General features: G+C 41.4%; 1 protein-coding gene across 1 annotated transcript; it reads right to left on the bottom strand.

The window, feature by feature from the left end:
- Window positions 1-350: 350 nt before the first annotated feature.
- grip1 (glutamate receptor interacting protein 1) lies at window positions 351-24,779 on the bottom strand. Its single transcript, XM_088003542.1, has 25 exons — window positions 24,776-24,779; window positions 24,562-24,712; window positions 23,318-23,463; window positions 22,198-22,281; window positions 22,045-22,120; window positions 21,825-21,970; window positions 20,821-20,968; window positions 20,269-20,284; window positions 18,525-18,714; window positions 17,360-17,497; window positions 17,120-17,269; window positions 16,319-16,505; window positions 15,418-15,563; window positions 14,414-14,494; window positions 13,722-13,791; window positions 13,475-13,620; window positions 13,228-13,372; window positions 12,243-12,382; window positions 11,780-11,977; window positions 11,568-11,709; window positions 10,056-10,167; window positions 7,416-7,526; window positions 7,211-7,327; window positions 6,994-7,140; window positions 351-6,786 (listed from the first exon to the last, which is right to left on the bottom strand). The coding sequence occupies exons 1-25, from the start codon at window positions 24,777-24,779 to the stop codon at window positions 6,490-6,492; spliced, it is 3,288 nt and encodes a 1,095-aa protein (XP_087859668.1). The 3' UTR covers window positions 351-6,489.
- Between the last annotated feature and the right edge of the window lie 239 nt (window positions 24,780-25,018).

The following is a 25,018-nucleotide window of genomic DNA, read 5'->3' on the forward strand; positions in this document are numbered from 1 at the left end:
AAAGTGACATAATTCAACTAACATAAAGAAGTTACGTGTAAGCTGACAAATGCATACTTAAAAATATATATATAGAGAGTTCTGTTTTATTGCAAAGGGTCCTAGTATGTATGAAGGGTTACCAAAGTTGCTGTTTAGTAACTCCATACCTCTCTGGTCCAGATGCTTAGGTCTGCCAATCAGCTTTTGCGAAAATCCTTAAGACCAGAGATGACAAAGCTGATACCTTAAAAAATGACAAACATCAGCAGATACAGATATATCACTTTAACATTGTATTTCTGACAAAGGAGCTAAAATTGATGGGAACAAACATGTGTCTGTGTGGGCAATAATGTGAAAAACATGGATTTCAGTAGGTTTTCATCTTTATTGTTGCTCAGTAGTAGTCCATACAAAGGGGGGTGGAGTAGATCAGTGGAGCCCGACAGGACCAGGACAAACACCAGGAACGTCATGCTACCAAAGTATTAAATTTGTACAAAAATACTTTACAACATCCCTGTTCCTTTAAAGAAAAAGAAAAATACAGTTTGGTTGGTTGGTGAAGCTACATGGAATCTAATCTGACCCACTATTTTAAATGGCAGTGCAGTGCACGTGTGTATATATGTGTGTGTGTGTGTCTGTGTGCACATGTTTTGCTGAGGTTAATCACCAGAGTGCAAATCCCTGCAATATTACACACACATGCACACAAATACAAACGCACACTCTAACATACGTACACACTTTATATTTACATACACGCAAGCACAGTGTGTATGGCTTTGGACCTCACTCGTCAAACCTTCTGAAGCCACGCCCCTCAGCTCTGCGGGTGTTCTCATTGGTCAAGAGGTTTGTGTTGACTGAGCGCTAAAATGTTGCCATTAGCTAATGTTTTGTTCATGTGGTAGCCTGGTTTGTTTGCCATGCTTGCATATATATTGATAGTAGCCATGTTTTACCTCTCAATCGTACATGAACATTCAGGACAACTTGGCCTCAACTACAAAGCTGGTTTCACAAATCCAAGCCAATCCTGTCCACAGAGCTGAAGCTACAAATTTTATAAGGAAAATACAAAGTATGGTGCTAAATTATGGGTCAAAGCATTGTAAGTTGGCTGCAGAACCATTGTTTAAGCCAGTGGTTCTTAACCTTTTTTGAGGTACCAAATGCCCCAGTTTCATATGCGCATTCACTGACCGACCGGACCCCCCCCCCCCCCCGCCTCCCACACACACACACACACACACACACAGAAATAATAATTTGCGGTATTCTGATTAATGTAATTATATTAGTTTTATTACCTCCCCCACACCACTAGAGGCAGTACCAACCCCGAAAAGATGTGACTAAGGAGCAGATTTAGACTATAGAATTTGGTAAAAACAGTGAGCTTTGCTGAAGTAATTAAAGACACAAGTTCAAATCCATGCTGAGAGTTGAACTCCTTCAATCACCGCTCCTCCGCAGCACTGATTGGCTAAGCAATGTAACGTGATCCTCTGCAGCAAGTGATGGCAAAACAGGGCGTCATCACGACTTTACACAGTGTGTCTTTACCTCCGCGGCAGAGGCTCCGCCGAACCCCTGAGACCGACTCATCGAACCCCTGGGGTTCGACCGAACCCAGGTTAAGAACCACTGGTTTAAGCTGTCCAAGGAAGTAAAACTGATGAAAGTGAAGGATGTTGACCCATTTTTAACTGGGATTGTCTTCCCAAACTTAACTTCTATGCAGTATAGTTGTATAAATAAAACAACATGGTAAGAAATGAGGAAGTTTTGATTAATTCTGCTTTGTGGTGTAGGCCAAGATTTGGTACCATCATTGTTCTCACTCTTAGAACGTAATTTTTAGGACTGACCCTACAGTTCATAGTTACTACGGGTGCTTTCCAAAGTCAGGGATATCCCAAGGATGCTATGTTCATCTTTGTACTCCTTTGCTTCCTTCTACCTATTCATCTATCCTTCTGGCTTGTGGTGCAACAGTATCAGGAATATCCTCAAATGTCCAGCTGAACTGTAGAAATTCTGAGATATTCGCAAGTTTTATGTTAGATGAAATCTCTCCACGAAATCATGGAGACCATGCTTCATGGTTCCTTCCAGTGGCACCAGCAAAGATCTCCAGTAAAAGGCATCTATAAAGCATTTCAACCAATGTTGAAACCATCTCAGATGGCGTTGCTCAGTGCAGAGAAGCAGACTCCAATCCTGTCAAGTCTACCTTATTCCTAAGTAAGGTTAAAGTAGTCATCTTGCAGACAAAAGGTTGTGAATTCAATTCTAGCCCTTCCCGCCACATTTTGAGGTGCCTTGGGCCAATGGACTCAACCCTAGGTTGTCTATTGAAGTGTGTTGAGTGTGGCATAGCAAATGTGGCAGAACCATAAAGGCACTCAGTGGAAAGCAGAACTTAAGGCCCCCACATACAGACGTACTGTGCGCAATCTGTGCGCAACGCGGACTCTATGCTCTCTCTGCGGTTGGTTGTGGTTTCATAGGCGAGCATACTGACTGCATATATTTCTTGTGACAAATTTCTTAATTTCAGACAATCTGAATGAATGCTAGCAAGATTGATGAGCTAGATGGTTGCCTTCTCAATTTCTTCTCCACCATGGCAGCAACCACAAACCTGTCAATGCAGCACACTGCGCAACAGTCAGGCTATGCATCCCTGCAACTGTTTGTGCCGACTCTTAACATTATCAGCAACAGAGTACGAATACATGGTCGTGAAAATGTACCTTTGCGCAGATGTGTCCAGTGGACGTCCACTTAGAGTCCACTTCAAGTGAATGTGGACCTCTCCAGAGTGAAGTACGCCTGAATACTTCACTCTACTTCAGGCACTTCAAACTCCAAAGTAGCAATGCACACTTTGCCTTCTTACAACCATAGTTTCAAACGTAGAGGTGCTACTCTTTCTCACAGCCATTTTATGCTCAGCTATAAACAGAGCTGCCAGAAGTCCAGATTTAAGAGGGCACTTGCATCTGTTCTGTTTCATCACAAAATGGGAGAACAAAGATATCATCAAAGGCACTCCACACCAAAGTAACACAAAAATTGGTTGTAATGACGACAGAGCTTGAAAACCTGCCTTCTTGATTTTGACCAGCAGTAGGAAAGGTTTTAGGTTTTCAAAAAGCAAGTGACTGATGGATGAATATCTGCCTATGAGATCAGGTTGAGGAGGCACCAGGTCCATCGGGACTAACAAACTTCCAGAATGTCTTGGCCAGAGAGAATTCCTGAATGTTGACCTAAGCTATTCTTCTCCAGGTGCAATGTGGTTAGGATATCTCCAAAGGGGAGTGTCTAGGAGGAATCCTAAAAAATTCCCGTACCATCGTTGGTGACTTCTTTGCTGTGAAGCAGATTCTCTACTCCAAGTTCTTCCTCATCACCTCATCTCTAAGGCAGAGTTTAGCCACTGTACAGAGGAAGGTAATTATAGAAACCTTGGTACTGAAAAGAATGAAACTTGTTATCTGGGATGTGACCTAACTTCTCACTCTGGTTTTAGTGGGACCACATGAACTAAGTGGCCATTTAGTCCAACAAAACACTTGAACTACCATCAAAGTTTCACAGCCGCACTAAAGACTTCAAAGTTCCTCCTCTCTTAAAGATAGAAAACAGGTAATCCTACAACGTAATGCTAATGGTTGCAAAGACATCCTTCAAAGAATCCGCCCTTCCCAATTGATACCTGGGCACTTTGTTGACTGCAAAGACCAGAAGTGAGCAGCTGTGAACTTGACAGTACAGCACTTCAGACGATGCATTTATGGTCACATCTGACAACCTTCATTGGCTTCTTCGTCAACCTTTGAAAGATTCAGCCCTTGGATACCCATTGCTAGCTGACTGGTTAGCCACCAGCAACTTTTTGGGATATTTAATAATCTGATGGAGACTTTACCTCAAACAAATCTAATTTAATTTCACATTCTAGATCAGGAAGTCCCTTGACTTTGAGAAGCATCCGTACAAAACCTAATGTGCAAGCCACATGCTAATCAGCTGCTCAGTTAGTAAACGTTAGCCCTGTTGTGGCATTGTGCAAGGTCTGTGCTAGTTACAGACTGGCCGTGCTTGCCCTGGGTTTGATCACTAACAATCTACTAGGTGATTAAACTAGTCCTGACTACCTTTGTGCTGTGTTAGCCCTGTGCTCGATGTTTGCTAACCATATGCGGGTAATGTGCTTATTCATATTAGAGAATCAGAGTCAACCAGTCAATAACCCACTGCATTGGACCCTCCCAGCTCAGGGAGGGTTCCTATTGGTTGTTGATGCTGAGGGAGGGTTCTGATTGGCCGTTGATGCTGAGGGAGGGTTCTGATTGGCCAGTTTAAATAGTGAGTTCAGACTGAGAAGAGCAGGAAGATGCTGACATCCAACGTAAACAGTTACACATCATTCGCTCTCAAACACACAGAAAATGTGTTTAGTGTCACAGTTTTCCTGATCCGACAGGTTTTTTCTCGTGTAACATCGTTTTTGTGGTTATGAGGTGAAGGTTACTGGGACTTGATGGTCTAGATGTGAACAGCGACGTCAACCATTTTTCTTTTTAATCTTCTGTACATCTTTTTAGGTTTGGTTGCCATTGAAACGAACAGAGAACTGACAACAGTCAATCAAAATCACACTTATTGATTAGCATAATAGGTCACCGTTACTGGGGCTGGAAAAGGGAGGGGAGAGGGGGCATGCTTGGCCTCTTTTCTGGGAGCTGATTGGCTCTCCTCAACACATACACTAACCAATCACACACAGGCAGGGAACTGTTTGCGTTCTGATTGGTTCCAGCCAATCAGCCGATGTGCCGTCGTCTCTCATCCTGGCTGCTGATTGGTCGAGGGAAGGAGAGACGTTAGGATAAAGCCAAGACAGGAAACGGAGTTAACTGGCCTCGTTTGTAACACACACACACACACACACGCGCACACACACACAGACATACACAGTGTGGCCAGTCCAACAGCTGTAAACCGTAGAAAAAGATTCTTATTGAACTGCTCAGTGTCATCATCATCATCATTATAATTACTCTGCATCTTTCCTTCAGCAGCACATTTATGGCACAAAACTAAAAATCCCTACAGTAAATTCTCCATCTTTGTGTTGGTAGGGATGCTCCAATCAGTACCAACTGATTCAGAAACAGCTTCCAAAATGTCCAAATTGAAATATTTCAGCTAAAAAGTGGTCAATTTCAGAAAATCTTTGAATACGTATTCACACCTTCCCAAACAAACTGGACTTTCTAGACAAAGTAGAGTTTGATTAAAGCGGACTAAACAGGGAATACACCCTGAACCAAACCGGTTAGGTCCAGTAACTGTCTGCCTTCCTTAACCTGAAACCTCACTTAGTCAAGTTTGGGTTTCTTTTAGTGCTCACCAGAATGTTAAACAGTGTTTGAAAGGTTATCTTCATTAAGGTTAAAGATCATTTTGAGCAGGTGCATCCACAGCGTTTGAAACCTAAAGCCCAGAGTGATTTTCTGGATCAAATAGCAGTGATACGGTCTTACTTTGGACCGGTGATTTCAGATTATTAAAGATAAAACTGAATTACACCTTCACTTCAGGTTCTCTTAAGAGAAAACAAACAGATGTAGACCCCCAGATTGGAGCATCCCTCGTCTCCTTGGCAACCTTCCTATCTATTGTTAGGTTCTGGATTCAGGACTCGAACCCAGTCAGTAGTTGTGCTGCTGTGGATCTGTAACCACTAGAGCCTGAAGCCGTTACGCTGGAACCAGAAGCCATGAAGCAGTGGCCACATCTCTGCCACAAAGACCTCAACTAGAACCAGCAGGTGGTTCTGGACTGCTTGGACCAGTAAGGCCATTACCTGTGGCTTTGGCCCGCTTAGAACCAGGCTTTGAAACCAAGACCAGAATCAACGTCTTGGACCAGTGAAGCCCATTGGCTGTGGTTCTGACTAAGACCAGAACCAACATGCCTTTCACCAGACAGGCAGGACAATAAGTCCCGGGTTGAGCTCCTAGAACCAAGAACCATTGACCCAGAAGAATAAAACCATCCAATGTGGTTCTGGTTTCGTTGGGCCTCCATCCTGCAGATGCAGTTGGCTGCGTTCGTGGCTTCGGTTGGACCAGTAGCTTTGGCTTTGGACTCAAAGAACCACCTATTCCAGTAGCTCCAGCTGTGACTCCAGTGGGATCAGTTGGCCCAGTATCTAGAACTGGTTCTGGTGACGGTGTGAGGAGGCTTCTTCCAGTCCACTGGTGTGCTTTTAAGCTGCTTCAGCAGTTCCAAGGGTCAAACTTAAGAGGTCAAAGGCCAACGTCCATCCAGAGGGTGTGTGTAACACCACGAGAGGTCCTCTTTGAACCAGTTTAAGCAAACCAGTTTGATTTCCATGATATACTACTGACTTCCCCACTGACCTCTCCAGTCCACTCTGGTCATAAGCGGCTGATTCCAGTTTGATCCGGTTCTTGTCTGCTATAAGGAGCTGTTGGTGACCTGCCCCACCCCCAACACGTCTCCCGGTTGGTTCCACTTGATCGGACCGCAGTCTTCCACCTGTTCCACAGAGATCTCTGCCGGCCCCACCTCAGCGCTGATTGGCTGAGGGGAGTGCCTGCTGTTGGCCATGCCGTCGTTGTGGTTGGCCAGCGGGGTGGCGGTGGAGGAAGAGGAGGGGTTTCGGCTGATGACCAGTTCCAGCCGGTTTGGAGACTCTGCGATGAGAGGAACGACGAGGCAACAGTCGAAGTCCCTGGTCCGGACGTGGTTAATCTAACGGGACAAGTTGGGTTGTCAGAACCAGGCTGGACTGGATAATACAGTGATTAAAGTAAGTTTTTCCAAAGCAGTATTTATGTTTATAAGGTACAACGTTTATCATTATTGCAACAGTACCTCAAAATATCGCAATAAAATTCTCCAGACACTGTTAGAGCAGATTAAATTTGTAACTGCCAGGTTCTGTTTGTGGTTCTGTACCTGTAGTATTCGGTCATAGGCACGGAGGCCGCCCCGTTCGGCCGGCCCACCTGGTCGGATGTTATTTACGTAGACACCGCGATCCAACAACCCGTCAGAGACACTGAATCCGAAATCCTCCAGGTCTGAGGCCTTTTCCAAGGTGAGCTAAAAAACGCAGAACCAGAGTTAAGACGTGATTCAGCAGACGGCAGCGCATGCAGGGCGCATTCACTACCTTATGGAGTTCCACAGGGTTCTGGTTTAGGATGTCGTTCACTTCTTGCCTCATCTTTTTCATCGCAAAGGCTCTGCGTTGGGGGTCAGAGGGCAAGGTGTTGGAGCGCGGGTTCACCTGAGGAAACCAATCGAGTGTCACTGAAAACACTCGGAAAACGTCAAACAGTCAGAGTTTGTGAATGGGACCGAAAGGATTCTGGTACCTGTGGTTTGGAGCTGTTTCGCTCCTGGAAGCTGGACTGGCGGCCCAGCGTGCTGCGCAGCGGCGTGGGGTCATGGTTCAGGCTGAGCGTGGAGCCCGACATGATGGTTGCCTGGAGATGAGGAGAGGAAACCAGCAAGCATTAAAACCACTGGAAGGTCAATCCAAGGTCGTCTGAGGATGCTCAACATTAATAAGAACAAAGACTTTTAGTTTGTGTTGTTATTCGGGTTTAACAGCCAGATGCAGATTGTTGGACAGAATCGTTTACCTGCCAGAGCTTGGAAATCTCGTTGTAATGAGAAATATTCACGTTATAAAAAGTTTTGTTTTAATATGACCTATCATCAACTCTTTAAAACCAGAAACTTTCTTGATAAAACTATAATCAAAACTCGTTTTATTATGAAAACTCTCTTTTTAATAAATTTAGCTTCAAATGAAACCTAAACCTCATCTCGTTATAACGAGAAACTTTCTCATTTGCGTCTCATTTTATTGAAAGTTTCTTGTTATAACAAGTTTTGTATTTTATTATAACATTCTTGTTTTAACGAGACAGAAATCTTTTTGTTAAAACAGAAAACATTACCTTAAAATTAAACATTTCTCATTATAAAAACACCAGTTTTACGTCTCGTTAAACAAGAAAATTTCTGTTTTAACAAAAAACTGATGTTCCTCGATTTAATGCAACACGATCAGGTGACAGATTACAACTTCAGATTATGTTGTTTTACTGTTATGATTTTTCTTATTTAAACGAGATGATACTTTAATTTTAATAAAAAATAAAACTTGTTGCAATAAGTTAGAAAACGAGAATAGAAGTTAACATTAACCCAGAATCTAAAACCCACGTCAAGCTTATTACAAACATTGAAGAGGTCAAACAAATAAATAAGAAATTATTAAGGTTTTATTCATGTCAGGTAGTATGATGTTGGTGTTGAAACTTAAAGTATCCATTTTTAGAAAATGAAGATGGTATTATATGCATTAGTGCTTCTAAGACCCACAACTTTTTCTCTTAATTGAATTTTTTTTCTGGTAAAATAGCATTTTTTTGGTTAATATTCTAGCAATATTCTTATAATTAAACTAAACACTTGACAGCCTAGCCCTGATATTCTGCCTCATTGAAAGCATCAATGAATAAAGTAGTATTTTAAAATATTTTCTGTCATTTGTAATTTCATTTTTAGAAAGAAAGCAAGAAAAACATTTATCAGATCTGGTCTGAAAACAATCAGATTTTATTTTTAAGCCTTATTATAAAGCTGTAATTGCTACTATTAACCATAATATGAGAAAACTGTGATGTAATATATGCACTGTAAAAACACTAAATCTTACCCAGCAGTTTTGATCTAGTGCAGTGTTTCTCCACCCTGGTCCTCAGGCCCCCCTGTCCTGCATGTTTTAGGTGTTTCCCTTCTGCCACACCTGGATTGTACCTCTGGGTGATTAACAGGCTTCTGCAGTACCTGACGGTCATGCAGTCATTTGACTCAGCTGTTCGGGAATAGAGGCTCATCTAGAACATGCAGAGCCGGGGGGCCTGAGGACCAGGGTGGAGAAACACTGATCTAGTGCAAAATCAGATAAAATTAACTTTTCAGCAACAAAATTAGCTTGTTTAAGTCAATAATTCCTTAATATTGATGTAAAATTACTCCTTATTTTGGCAGATTATTTAATAGATATATTTCCCGTGTTATAAGTGAAATAATCTGTCCAAGGAATAAGAACTTTTTCATTAATATTAAGGAATTATTGACCTAAAATAAGCTACTATATGTTGCTGAAAAGTTAATTTTGTCTGATTTTAAGTGTACTAAGATATCTGCACTAGTCCTAAAACATCATTTTGTGTTTTTGCAGTGCATTTTTTAGTTAATTATTTTGCTGCAGTCATATCTGACGTCCAGATGTGTCAGTGTAGAACCAGGGATTCACACCATGCACATCTAGCAGGTCAATCTCTACGTCAGGCCAAGCGCAAACTGTCCCAGCATGCTTCAATCAGCGGCCATGCCTGGTGCAACAGAGACGCCATGAAGTCGTCTCTGCGTTTTGCTCTTAGACACACGTTTAAAACCAGTTAAACCCAGTCTGACAGCAGTAAAAACCAGTTACAGAGGAGTAAAACGGTTAGTGGAGTCGAGGGAGGATACCAGAGTGAGGAGGCCCGTCTCGTTTCCAGAGTCCTGGAAGAAAAGCAATCGTTTCTCTCCTTTACTGATGTGAGCGTCTAAATGTTTGAGGAACAGTTATTAAAACTGTAAAAAAAAAAAATTAAACTAAACTCCAGCACTGAGTTTGCAATGAAAACAAATGAAGAAACAAACTGGAAATAACTACTGATCAATACCTGCTGAAAAGAATCTGTTCAGGAATCAGTTTAGAAACAAAAAAGAATCTGTTCAGTGAAAATGTTAAAACTCAAGAAAAATATGGATTGTTGTTGATGTCAGTAATCCTCTAAAACTCTGCAAAAAACTGGGAATCTGTTCAGAGTTTGGGAATCTGTTCAGTTTGAGAATCTGTTCAGAGTTTGGGAAGCTGTTCAGTTTGAGAATCTGTTCAGAGTTTGGGAATCTGTTCAGTTTGAGAATCTGTTCTCGATATCTTTACGTACCTCCAGCTCTCGTAAGATGCCGCTCTGACCGCACGTCTCCAAGTCCTCCAGCGCCTGAGACCAGAAGTTCTCCTCCTGGTCGGGTTCGGTTCCGTCGTGACCCACGGAGAACCTGCCGGGGAAGGTGGGAGAATCGGCCAATCAGAGCGAGGAGCGGCCCGACCCGGACACAGAAACACGCAGTGGGCCGCTCATGCTGGCGAGGGAACAAAGACGGTCACACATCCCGCTTGTGGATGTGTCAGAGGGGTCAAAGGTCACCAGGTGAGGGTGGACAGGGGACTGTGCGTTCGTGTGGTGGGGGGGTCAAAGGTCAGTTTGATACCTGCTGTCAGTGATTTTTCCGCTGGGCAGATTAGAGCCGCTGCAGACAGAGACACACTGATGTTACAGAGGAACTGGAGGAACTTAAACCCAGACACAGCTCAAAGGTCAAAGGTCAGAGACGCTCAGCAGGGAGACTAACACGGATCAGTAAAAAAAATACAGTTTTATTCAATTCAATAAAACTTTATTCATCATCAAGGAGCAATTTAACATGAAAATATGGTGGATATTTCTGATGGATGGATGGATGGATGGATGGATGGATGGATGGATGGAGGATGGATGGATGGATGGATGGATGGATGGATGGATGGAGGATGGATGGATGGAGGATGGATGGATGGATGGATGGATGGATGGATGGATGGATGGATGGATGGATGGATGGATGGATGGAGGATGGATGGATGGATGGATGGATGGATGGATGGATGGATGGATGGATGGATGGATGGATGGACAAACAAACGAACAGCTGGACAAATGAATCGACAGATGGATGGATGTTTCTTCACTCCTGGAAAAAGCTTAATTTAAATGACCACCAGACAACAAACCCTGTATTTCGGACCAGTCTGACCAGTGGAACCAGTTTAACCAGTCTGACCAGTGGAACCAGTCTGACCAGTTTAACCAGTCTGACCAGTGGAACCAGTCTGACCAGTGGAAGCAGTCTGACCAGTTTAACCAGTCTGACCAGTGGAAGCAGTCTAACCAGTTTAACCAGTCTGACCAGTTTAACCAGTCTGACCAGTGGAACCAGTCTGACCAGTGGAACCAGTCTAACCAGTGGAACCAGTCTGACCAGTTTAACCAGTCTGACCAGTGGAACCAGTCTGACCAGTGGAAGCAGTCTGACCAGTTTAACCAGTCTGACCAGTGGAAGCAGTCTAACCAGTTTAACCAGTCTGACCAGTGGAACCAGTCTGACCAGTGGAACCAGTCTAACCAGTGGAACCAGTCTGACCAGTGGAAGCAGTCTGACCAGTTTAACCAGTCTGACCAGTGGAAGCAGTCTAACCAGTTTAACCAGTCTGACCAGTTTAACCAGTCTGACCAGTGGAACCAGTCTAACCAGTGGAACCAGTCTGACCAGTGGAAGCAGTCTGACCAGTGAAACCAGTCTGACCAGTGGAACCAGTCTGCCCCTGACCACCAGCATCACCCCACAGAGTGTCCTCTCACCCTCCGAGCGGCGGGCGGTCCCAGTCGTCGTCGCTCAGCCCCAGATCCGACAGCGGATTGGCTCTCTGCCTGGCTGACGATTGGCTGTTGGTCGTCTTGACGCCGCGCCACTCATGGAAGCTGTACGACTGAAAAGGCGGAGCTACAGAGACAGACAGGTTGGTGCAAACGGACTCAGGGCGGGGCGTGAAGACCAACGGCGGGCGGCGAACCTGTGGTGGAGAAGCTGCTGTCCATGTTGGACCCGTCCCAGGAGTCCACGGCGCTGTCCACAGACGGCAGCGTGCTGAACGCTCTCTGATTGGTCGGAGGCACCGCAGTGATCACAGGCTCCTCCTCCCCATCCTGGCTGTCCAGGTTAAGCCCCGCCCCCAGGCCTGGACCAATCACGCAGGTCTTTGGGCTCGACACTGCAGACGGACGAGGCGTTCAGGGGACGTTTTTATTTTCAACAGAACAGAAAAGAAAATACTGAAATATCTTCAAGCTTCTAAGTTTATTTTTATTGGAAAAAAACAAAAACAAAAAAAAAACGTTTCAATTTCAAGATGGCCACTACGGCAATAATTAAATTAATAGGCTGAGAAATGGCGGCCATCTTGAGAATGATAATGTTTATAATTTTCACACTCTGCACTAGTATAATCAATGTCACGTTTAGAGCGTCACACTCACGCTCTCCCTGCTTCTTGATCTTCAGCGTGACCGTCTCTCCCGCCTGCTGCAGCAGACTGATGGCTTCGCTCAGAGGCTTCCCCTTCAGGCTGCTGCTGTTGATCGCCAGGATGCGGTCGCCCACATGGATCGCCCCCGTCCTGCAGGAAACACACACACACACACACACACACACACACACACACACACACACACACACACACACACACACATCATACTTTATTCATCATTTTTTTTAAAGCAAAAATTGTTTTTTGTTTTTAGATTTGAGTGAAAACCAGACACACTACATCAGTCAGTGAGAAACATTTTGAATAATTTTTTTAATGAGGTTTAAATAGAGTCTTGTTCAAAACAGATAAAAAAAACACTTCAAGTTAAAAAAATAAGTTTCAACTCTTTAATCTGAATAACACTTTAAATAACTGAAAATTGCGTAAAAAGCAGCAAAAACAAACTGAAGTTTTAGTATTTTTATGAACAGGAGGGGGCGACATTTCCCACATTATTCCAGATCCTGATTTATATAAATCTGACTCTGCTGCCCTTCATGTTTTATTCCTGCCCTCCATGTCATTGTGTAACAGAAACAAATATTTAATCTGTTTGACTTCTTTCATTATTTTTATGGATTATTCTTTTCACCAGCTCCTCTTAATTAAACGAGAGGAGAATAATCTACTTTTCAAATAAAAATAAACCAACAAATGGGAGACGTTTCCACCTCGTTAGACTCTGATTTAGTCTGCACAATTAAACTGAATTAAATCTAATTATTTATTTAAACTGGATTTTTTTTTGCTTTTCTTTCTAAAGTACCTTGAGTTTGACATTACTTTGACTTTGACTGGTCCATTCTAACACCAGCTTTTTGTTTGTTTATGAAATAAAATCCCATCAAAACACATTAAATGTTGTGGTTTTAACCTAACAAACCTCTGAATAATCAAGTTTTCTGACTATTGTTGCAGGAAAGTTGGCGTACCTCTCAGCCAGCCCTCCTTTGCTCAGCGAGGAGATGATGATGGGGTCAAAGGGCTCCTCGGTGCCAGAGATGGTGATTCCTAACGGGCCACCGTACCTCTGCAGCTCCACTGTGTAGATGATGCTGCCGGACACTTCCTGCTCATCTGGAACATCGAGAAAACGGTGGAAAACATGAACATGTTCGTTTAGTTTAAAACGAAAAGAAAACAAATGTAATCAGTGGAGGATCTGATTGGATCTGGTACCAGAGTTGTCTTCGTCTTTGCGGATCTTGAGTTTGACGAGTTCCTCGCACTGCTGGAGGATCTGCACGGCCTCCTCCATGGAGCAGTTCTCCACCCGGATGTTGTCGATGGCCAGCAGCTTGTCTCCCAGCTCCAAGGTTCCCGTCCTGGGAGGAAAACACGCCAACATGAGCAGCTTGCATTCCTGCAGCTGAACAGGACCAACGACTCCTTTATGCTCTGATAGTAGGTGAGTCTGGCTTTTTACCTGTGAGCGACGCTGCCTTTCTTGATGTCGGAGATGATCAGAGGGTCACCTGGTTTCCTGTTGGATGGAGCTTCACACAAAGAGGGAAATTTATCAATTTTAGGTGTTAATCAGTGTAAAATGCATCAACATTTAATTAAAAAAAGCAAATTAAGAGAAGCTTAGAGATAATTGACACCCTGGTGTAAATGCTTTGTGCTTCTGATGCTCAACTCCGGCTTTCAGCAGGATTTGGGTCAAAGATGGACGTGAAACAAGGTTGATTTTGTGTTTGATGAACCATCTTTGTGTTAATTATTCTGCTGTGATGACCCATTTGCAGATTGTTGGCTGATTTTTGCTTAAAATCTCCTGACGACACAAACTGTAACAAAGACTCATGGAAGGGAAACAGGCCAGCCTGACTAAAGCTGCAGCTAAAGATTATTTTAGTGATCAATTATCAATTATTCAGATAAAAAAATGACACAATCTGCAGATCGTTCATCTAAGCACTGAACAGTTTTTATACAATAGTAAAAGCACATTAAACATACAACAGTATAATTAAATTAATTTTTAAATAAAATAAATACTATGAATGTATGGATGGATGATTAAATGGATGGATGATTTGTCCACAGTTAGCTTCAACACGACTCCATCTGTATGCTGGTGGTCATAATGTTTTGCCAGTTAATTTGTGAACTCACAGCTGATGGTGATTCCCAGCTCCACTCCTGGTTTTTTTGGGAGTTTCACATGGAACGTTCCCGAACTGGGAATGACGGACTCTGAGACAGAAAGAAGGTTCATTTCAATGTCATGAGAAGGTCACAGCACTGAGGCCAGAAAAGAGACGGCCTATACAAAACATATTCATTAGATTTCTGCACAAAGTCATTCTTAGGTAATGTTTTAGGACCTTAAATCCAAATAAACTGCTGGCCACGCCCCCCAACTCAATGTTTACACTCATGTGAAAATGGCTGCGAACAGATGTGCAATTACAGAACCGTACATCTTTGAAAAGCATTAGTAGAGCGTCCTGTACAACCAGCAAGAATGCAGGAAGTGGTTTCTGGAAGGTAAGTCAAAAACAAAATACTCGTCTTGGTAAAACCAGCTGACCAAATGTGCTGGAACTCTGCTTGGGTTGCCAAGTAACGGGCGGAACTCTGCTTGGGTTGCCAAGTAACGGGCGGAACTCTGCTGGGGTTGCTAGGTAACGAGCAAAACTCTGCTGGGGTTGCTAGGTAACAGTGGAATGTGACCTAACATTCAGAAGATTTTTTAAAACAGCTTGTTTTCCAGACACCAAAAAAAAATTAACTTATTGGAGAAAAACCGCTGGGTGTTTTTTGAAAGACTTTGGCCTGTTTTTAGAAGCAGTTGAGACCAAAATTGAACTATAAAAACATAGTAGGTGCCCTTTAAAAGCCAAACAACTGGATATTGTCTCAAGTTTTATGAAGAATAAAACCTGTCGTGTCAGAGCAATCTCCACCACTCCGCCTGTAAAAGCCACACAATGTGTCTGTGAGTCATCCCTGACAGCATGCTGTGTTGTTGTATTAAACTCAGACGTGGGCGGTTATTTATACCAGCCGGACGTGTTTCATTCACAAAGCAGAACCCGGCACAGACTGTCGCTGTTCATCAGTCAGTACAACAAACATCCCCGCAGCCTGGGAAAGCGGGTAAACGATGCGCTCACCTGCCACGTCAAACTCGATCTCCAGCGTGAGCTGCGCCGTGATGGACGAGTCTCTGAGCAGCTGGTTGGTTTCCTCCAAGGTCGAGTCTTCGGTCGGGACGCCGTTAATCGACAGGATCCTGTCACCGATCTGCAGGATGCCGCACCTGCACAAACAAACACAGGAGTCAGAAAACTTACATTTCAAACTGAAAACGTTCCTAACTGAATGTCTGAACAACATTAGAGTTACAGAACCCTCCATGAAAAAAACTAATCTTGATAAACATTATTATTGCTTTATCTTGAGCCATATAAAAGGAAAACATGATTATTGTTACGTTCAGTGGAGAAAAGAGAAAATATACTTACATCCACAAACAGTAAAGACAAGATTCATCACCAAAATAATATTTGAACTATATACTGTACATGATTGACTAATTATATAATGTGTCTGTATCTTTTCAAAATTATTAATAAAATTATTATATTTAGTAATTGTGTAATTGGTCCAAACTGTAATCATAATTAATTTGAGCTGTGCTTTAACCATGATTTCAGTGTAAACTGTCTCCCTATTACATTACATTTGCATGAAAATTGTAACTTCTACTTGTTTTCGCTCATGTAATCAAGAAATAGTAAAAAGTATTTGGAAAATGAAGTATGAAAATAACATCATCAGATGGAATAAAATATAAAGTTATGTGGAAGTTTTTGTATTTTAAAGACCAAAATGAAAATAATTCATAAAAACAACAAAGTTATAAAATAAAATCAGGCAAAACAAACATTTTTCCAAATCAATTTCTTTCCATACGAGACAAAAACTGCAGGTTTGTGTCTAAATCTGGTGAATTTTTGGTTAAAATTTGTGAAATTACTGACAGTATAAAATGTTCACAGTGAACCTGCTCACCTCTCTGCAGGGCTGTCTGGGTCAATGTAGGCGATGAGCGGCGGTGACGACAGCGTCTCTGTCGCAAAGACTCCGCCCTGGAGCTGCAGGCCAAAGCCCATGATGCCGTCGCCTAGCAACGTGACCTCTGTGGTTTCCGTGTGGACCACCTGACCGGCGAGGCCGACGGTGCTGGAGGCCAGAGACACTGCAGACGAACATTTTTAAGATTTAATCTTCTGGAAAATTGTTATTTCCCAGGGCGGCCATCTTGTTTCACAACCGTTTGCACTTTGAGTTCAGGTGATCTCTGTGATGGAATATTAGGGCCAGGTTACAAGTTTTTATTTTTAATTAAGAGAAAAAGGTCACAATATTACAAGAATAAAGTTGTACGACAAAAAAAAATCAAAATGATATAAGAAACTTGCAATATTAGGAGAACAGAGTCTAAATTTTATGAGAAATAAAAAATAAAATGAGAAATGCTGAGCATCTTGTGAAGTTATACTTTCAAATAATGCTAAATAGAAATACGTAATCTTTATTATCATGAACAATCATGGAAACAACTGAGTTTATTTCGAAGAAAGAATCACAAACTGATTAGCTTAAAAACATTTTTCTCTTAATTTTAAAGCATTTTTGTGGTAAATTTTTGTCTTTTTCTGCTAACATTACAACTATATTCTGGTAATTAAGCAAAAATGCTCATAGCCTGGTCCTGATACTTCCTTGTCCAACTCAGAGATGGGATAATTTCTGGGGTTTTTTCAGAAAAGGAAGCGAATCAGTCAGCTTTTTATCCGGAGACAGACTCACAGGAGCTTTTGAAGTCCTTCTTCTTGGCCTTCCTCCTCATCATGGTGCTGCGCGGACTCGTGGGATACATGTTCCTGGGCAGAGTGCTCATGTTGAGGGACGACAGGCTGTAGGCCGACATGGAGCCGGGAGAAAACGAGTGGCTGAGAGCTGCAGAGACACGGAAACCCCCATTATCGGGTTTTTGGTTTTGGTTTTTCTCATCAAAACCAAACCGAAAACCAAGGAGAGAAGACGTACGAGGGTTGTTTGTATGGCGGTTGTGGGATCTGGCGCCTGATTGGTCGGGGTGGTAGGTGTTGTAGTGGTAGGGAGGGAGGATGGGGGCGGAGCCTCCAGTTTCCCAGGGAAGGGGGCGGGGACTACGCTGCACCTTGACTGCACATGCACACAGGCACAACCATGCACAAGGAGGAGGAAGGAGAGGTTAAAACAAAGGGACAGGACGAGGGTCAAAGGTCAAAGGTCGGGGTAGGTCTCGACAATAAGAACGTTTCATTTTTAGCGGTTTGATAGTGGGAGCACATCACGAGGAGTTTAATTTGTGGAAAATGTGGATTTATTTCCTTCCCAAAGTGATGTCATCACGCCCACGGCGGCCATCTTGTTTACAGCTTCTATTTATCAGAATTTATTTTAATTCTGAGGCCCAGGCTGTGAATCTTTTATTTTTAATTACATGAATAAAGTTACAATGCTACAATGCTACTGCTGCTTTGAATAAAGTCAAAATTTTATGAGAAGTCAGATACAAAAAAATAAAAATTATAAAGTTAGTTGGACATCTTGTGAAGTTATACTTAATAATTAATAAAGCATAAAATTATTGTCAAACAACAGACTATTTTGAAGAAAGAACTACATGAACTGAGATCTCACATTAAATCCTGATAAATAAAAAATAACTTTTTATTTTAATATTTTTTCTGGTAAAATTGGGTATAAACTACAATATTTTCATAATTAAACAAAAGAAATTGTAGCCTGGCCCTAATACTGATGACTGAAATAAAAATAACTTTTTGAAAATATTTTCTGTCATTTTTTAGAAAAGAAAAGAAGCAAATAAATAAAATTGATTCAAATTGGATAAAAATGATTGGAGACTTTACTTCTATCTTCCGGTCTTAGCAGAAATTTAATTCAGCTTGTGAAAAAAGCCTCCATACATCTCCTTTAAAAATCACTCGGAGGTGCATTCAAGGCCTCTGAGTGCACTGAGTTTGTTCAGGGCTCATTAAGTTTGATGTCTATATGTTTACACCGCGCTGGGGGACGTTCCGCTCCACCTCATAAACACTTTGTTTCTGCAGAGATCTGACACATTAAATGTAGCTCCAAACTGCCTTTAGGGGGAGTTGGGCATAAATCTGCAGGCTCTCTAACTGCAGTTTCTCTGTGTTACCGTGCTGCGGTGCGTTCAGGGCCGGTCGGGCCTGGTGTTGTGGCAGAATCTCCATGCGGACGGTTTGACAGGAAGCAGAGAGAAGCTGAGTGGCTTCAGCCAGAGAACAGAACTCCATCGACTTCCCGTCGACAGACAGGATGTGATCCCCGGCATGAAGAGCGCCACACCTGCACAACCACATGACCGTCTGGGCGTAAACATTGTGCATGAAGGGTGAAAAGCTCATTTAATACATTATTCTAGGTACTATGTCAAAATCAGAAGCCAAACGTAGGGAAAACAACTTGGTGAAATCAGTGGTGGACACACTTCCACTAATGTGCTAATAGTGGAGCTAATTTTTCATTTACCCAACTTAGAAAATGTTTAGCGCACTTAGCTTCCCCTAAATAAGCTAAAGGTAGAGAAAACAACTTAGCAAAAATCAGTACTGTGCACTTCCGCTAATCTGCTAATGCAATAAAAGTGTAGTTAATTTTTTCATTTACCACTTTTGCTAACCATGAAAATGTTTAGCACACTTAGCTTCCTCTAAATAAGCCAACGGTAGTGAAAAACTTTTTAAAAATCAGTGGTGGAAATACATCCGCTAATGCGCTAATAGCGCTTTTGCTAACTTTAAAAACGTCTAACGCACTTAGCAAATGAAGTTTATTCTGCATTGCAGTAGAAATTAAAATCTACTGATGTCCTGCTTGCTTTCTGACTGAAGCGCTATCGTTGTCAATTAGATATAAGCAGCAACAGTTAGCAAAACTATAAAACTGAACTACGAGCGAAAGGTCAGTTCTAGGCCTGTCACGATAACACATTTTGCAGAGCGATTAATAGTCTAAAAAGTTATTGCAATAAACGATAATATTGTTTCAAGACCTTTTGACACCGATTTAATGGAAATGACTAATAATGCATGTGATTTTCTGCTATAGATAGATGCACATTATTTTCAAAAGAACACATAACACTGGAGCTGATAAACTAAACCGAAAATAAAATGGATTCTCAGTCTCCATTAACAAACAACGTACTTAAATAATAACTAAACAACATAAGTGAAAAATACTGCATTCAACCAAAAGAGTGCAGATTATGACGTCTGTATTGCCCTTCAGTAATCACTAGATTTAAATAGAGAAGATGGGCACATCCAATCACCTAATGCAGTAGTTTACACTACACAGGGTTTTTTTGGCCCTATTTTCTTAGAACGTTGGCCGATCCAAGATTGTCGCTGGTGATTTCGTAACCAATCATCCTGCAGTGTGTGGTGTGTTTCGGCAGATCGTCGTGGCTCCGATCTAAATCAGGGATTTCCCCGATTGGGAGCTTAACACTGAATGTGACAGGTAGCCAATCAGAGAGCGCGGATTCTCCTCGTGCTTTCTGAAGGGAAATTATGGAGGGGAATCCCAAACAGCTGACACGGCCCAACCCGAAGTCCAGCGGACATCGGAGATGATATGTGGAAACAAAAATAATGTTCATTCAACATTTCGTACAAAGAATATAGAAATGACAAGGAGAGGAGTTGGAGCCAAATTGCTACCACGGTTGAGAAACCCGGTAGGTTTTCAGCTGTTCTTCGTTAACGTGACATAAATGGGTTATAATGACTTTCATTCAGTCAGGACTTTATGCTGACTCTATAGCCACATGCGTCACAGGTAGATTCTAGTAAAGCATTGATTAATGCCTAGTTTTAAAATTAGTTAACTGGACTTGTAGTTAACTACGTTTGTGCCCATGTGGCTGGACACCTGGGCACAAACGAACCCGATCGAACCGTTATACCTAGGATTTCTGTCAGGTTTTGAAAATAGGCCGACAGTCGGCCAACAACTTGCGTCGTGTGCGCTGGGAATTACACTAAGGAAGAGCACCGGAGTTGAGCCTTTTTTCATTCAGTGTCATCAACAGAAAGAAAAAAGGCAGGAAGAGACGATAAAGCCAATAATTAAAATGAGGTGGACAGGTTTAATTTATTGTGCGATTAATTGATTTATCTGATTTATCGTTTATCGCGACAGGCCCAGTCAATTACAAAGAATCACTTCCTGAAGTGCAGGTAGGTGTGTAATGAAGGTAGTGATTTAGCTTTTTAGCATTAGCTTGCACTCAATACCATGTTGGTATAGCGCTTTAGCATTAGCGGGACTAATATTTGTGATTTTGCTTTAGGTTTAGCACAAAGGTTCAGTGCAAATATAAATTAAGCTGCAAATGAATCCAAAAAGAAATAATAAAAGATCTTCAATCTACACTTGAACTGGATCAGAGAGCGTCAGACTCATACCTGTCTGCTATGCTGGCTGGTTTGACTTTGTCGATGATGATGACCTGCTTGCTGCAGAACATGGAGGTGGACAGAGCCACGCCCAGGCTGGATCCTGCCGCCTTGGCAACCTCAACCAGCAGGGGGCCCGACGCCGTGGCAACCGAGTCTGAAAGGGTGAAAGCAGTCACTGGTGTTCACTGGTTGGCGTTCCACAGGGCTCCGCCCTCAGTAACCTTACATTTCATGGACTCTGGTGGTTTTATGGCAGCAGCTTGTGGGTTAATTTATCTGGAAATTACAAGCTCACCTGTTCCTGTCCAGGAAGTTACAAGCTAATTTTCCTCCAAAGCAAATTACATTTTTTTCTGGAGTTTATTGAGTTTTTAATGTAACTTATAGGTTCTTGTCCAGGAAGTTATTACTTTCCCTGAAACTTTATACAAAACGTGAAATTTACTTACAAGCTGCTTTTATTCCCAAATATATACGATAATTTATCCAGGATTGATCAATTCCTTTACCTTAACTAATTAATTTCCCCGACACTTACCATCTTAAGTTCTCACATAAAACAAATTGGTAAATGCAGAAAAAACTTCTAAAAGTTTTGTCAGCTGTTTTAATTTACTGGATTTAAAATCATGATTATAAAGTGATTATTTACTTTTCCTCCAAGAAACAAATTAGTTGCATATTTAAGGTGTAATCAATGTGCAAAGCAACAGAAGACGATTTAAATATTTAAATATGTTCCTTCAAAAAATAATGGAAGTTACACTTTCTCATACTTTTCTGATAAGAGAAAGAATCCTGCAGTTATGTCTTGTTTGAAGTTAAATTATCAAAAGATTGACTAAAATGTAATAAATAAACAAGGTTTTGTTATTTAAAACTTTTCTATAACTTCTCCTGGAAATTCCTGATGTTAAGGCTGTAATCAAACATCCTAAACAACAAAACAAACATTTCGCAGTGAAGCTGCAGAAATCATGACTTCCTGTCGAAGTAAAAACCGAACTGACCCATCACCGACACGTCGTACTCGATCAGCAGCGTGGCCTCCTGGCCGCACTGCTTCAGGATGCTCATGGCCTCCGACAGCGTGCTGCCATGGAGACGAATCCCATCGATGCTTAGCAACCGATCGCCTGGCTTGATGGTTCCTTCTCTGCAGAACGACAACGTCAGGTTTTAGCTCCTACAGAAGCTCCAGAGGGACAAAAAGTCTGCAGAGGTCGGTACCTTTCGGCGGGTCCGCCCGGCCGGATGGTTGTTATGACGATGGGGCGGGTCTTATTCCTGTCCTCATGCGTTCCTCCTGTAAGAACGAGTCGCTTTATGGTTTTGTTTGCATTTATTTTTGAGATGCTCAAACACAAACCGAGCCGCGCTCACCTCTGATGACGAAGCCGAAGCTGTTCCCTTCTTTGTGAAGCGTCACTTCCACATTTTTAAAAATGACCCCTGACCCCTGCACGGCTGCAACAGAAACACATCGTCAACACACAAAAAGGTACAAATCAGATTTATACCACTTCCATATGTGGAGCTAAATCAGATCCGACTGTTATAGACGAGCATTTAGGGCTGCAACTAACGATTATTTTATTAATCGATTAATCAGATAATCCAATTAATGATTATCCTGATCATTAATCTGATAAATATTGTCCCATTCTGCAGATTTTTCATTAAACTGCTTAAGCATTTTCGTTATATTAGAAATACATTAAGCAATAGAAATAAACAAATAAAGTCCTTCTTTAAATAAGAAAATAAACATTTTATTATGTAAGATGCCATAACGCAGCTTTCCTTTAGTAAATTTGAATCAGCTGAATAGGAAAAAACGCCACCTAAGGAGTTTTGGGTAAAATATATTTACAAACAATTAAGATTTTATCTTAAATGCAAAATGTTTATATGTTTTGTACAGTTTTGGCTTAATTACTGCTCAGTTTGTTGTTTATGTCAGCAAATGAGCTTTTGCTGACAGATAACGAGCATACACTCGTTAACTAGAGTATAACTGGAGTGTATACTCTAGATAACGATTAATCAATTATTAAACTAGTTGAAGATTTAATTCTGCCAAAAACCAAAAAGCCTTTAGATTACTCAGAAATTTTCTAGAAAGAAACTTGGAAATTTTTGAGTTTCTAAAGTTGAAAATGTTCAAGTTTTTTCAAAAAGAGATTTAAGATTAATCTCAAAATTTTTAACTTTATTTTTCACAAATCTTTAGATTTTTGTTACTCAGAAATTCCCCATTTTTCTAGAAAATGTCTGAGATTTATTGTGAAAATTTCTGGGAGTTTTTTGGCAGAAATGTATTCTTCTCTGTCTACAATGGCCCTAATGCACCACTGTACTAAAATGTCACTTCAACATGTCAAAATGTTAAAAAAATTCAAGGGATGTAAATGCTTTTGGAAGATTAAAGTAGTTCCTAAATTCAAAACTGAATAAATTTCAGCTCCTGGGAAGGAAAGTATGAACATGCTGAGTCACTTACAGACGGGCGGCAGCTCGTACTCGACCTCCAGCACCACACGCTCCCCGACGTTCTTCAGCAGGCTGATGATCTCGTCGTGTCTGAACTTGGCCAGGTTGATGCCGTTGACCGAGCGGATGTAGTCGCCCACATTCAGCTGGTCACTCCTGAACAAACAGAGATGGCTGTGAGTTTTATTAAATGCCTCATTTAAAGCTGATTTTATATATATATATATATATATATATATATATATATATATATATATATATATATATATATATATATAAACTTTATTAAGAAAATAAACTAATTACAAGAATGAACTCAGAATAAAGACAAAAGGAAATAGCACCAAAATTAAGTCAGTAAAAATAGCACGTAAGTAAAGTCAAAAACATTACGAGAATAAATTTGAAATGCTACGAGAATAAAATCATAATACTGTCAGAATAAAGTGGTAATATTATGACTTTATTCTCACGTTTTTCTTTTCTTAGTGTGGTCCTAATACTCCGTCATAATATGTGTAACACAAGTATTTGGTTAACGGGAGACAGGTTAATATTTTCTGATTGAAGATCTGCAACTGGAAAATAAGGTTTTCCAGTCGAAAAAAATCAACTGGAACGCCTCCGAAATCAGATTTGTTTAAATCAGAACAACTCTGATTGGCCCCAGTAAGGACTTCAGTGAACATAAGACGTGCTGAAAACATAATTATTTTACACAACTCACACACGATAGTGCGTTTCTAAACCGAACAAATCAAAAAATGGTGTTTGTTTATGGAACGTAAAGCTTATAATTATGAGTGTGTGAGCTATTGCAAACAATAGCTTTAGTTTATGGGCGCCGCCATGTTGAAATTATGACGCTGTTACCTCAGGTGTAATGTCAAACCCAGCTTCGAGTTCCCACTTCACTAGCAACTGGAACGCAACATTTTTATGTGAATAAACGAGCAAATAACAAAAACAACTGCGGATAACATTATGCTCTGTGTACTACTTAATCTGTTCAATTTAACACAACCTCTGACAGGAAAAATACAGGAATGAGGTGAAAGCTAGAGAGATGGAAGCTAAAGGTCAAAAGCGCATGCGCATTCACTGTAATACTGAAATCACAGAGCCATCTAGCGGCTTGGCATGGCATCTACAGCTGCTCCAAAAGTGCCGTCGAAACGGGGAACTTTTTCCCAAACATCCGCAGTTTCCAGGAGGCGGTATCGTTTAAATGTAGACGAAATTAATCGCTCTCACCTTGCAGCGATCCCTCCTTGTCGCAGGTTCGAAACCCGAGGCTTCCCGTCTTTGTCGATTCCTCCTGAAACGGTGAGTCCGAGCGTCGTTCCCTCCTTCTTCATCAGCTCCACCACCGTGCAGCCCCGAAACTCATCTGAAAAACAGGTCACTGCGGCTCATCGTCAGTGTTTCTACGACGGCGTAACAGCGCCATCTTAGACAAAAAATGAGCACATTTCCACCAAAAAACTCAGCAATTTTTAGATTAATCTCAGAAAATTAAAGAAAAAAAATTTAGTTTGATCAGCTTGAAAAAAAGCTCAAAAATTCTGAAATTAACCTTAGAAATTTCCTTTAAAAAAGGAAGAAATTTCTCAGTTTGAAAAGTAGAAAATCTGCTAGAAACAAAGCTCAGAAATGTCTCAAAAATTTTCTATAAAACAAAAGAGAAAAGCAAAACAAGGTCAATATTTGC

This window comes from Poecilia mexicana, unplaced genomic scaffold (assembly GCF_051168715.1).
Source record: "Poecilia mexicana isolate PSO_F unplaced genomic scaffold, ASM5116871v1 scaffold_23, whole genome shotgun sequence".
In the NCBI taxonomy this organism is placed as follows: domain Eukaryota; kingdom Metazoa; phylum Chordata; class Actinopteri; order Cyprinodontiformes; family Poeciliidae; genus Poecilia; species Poecilia mexicana.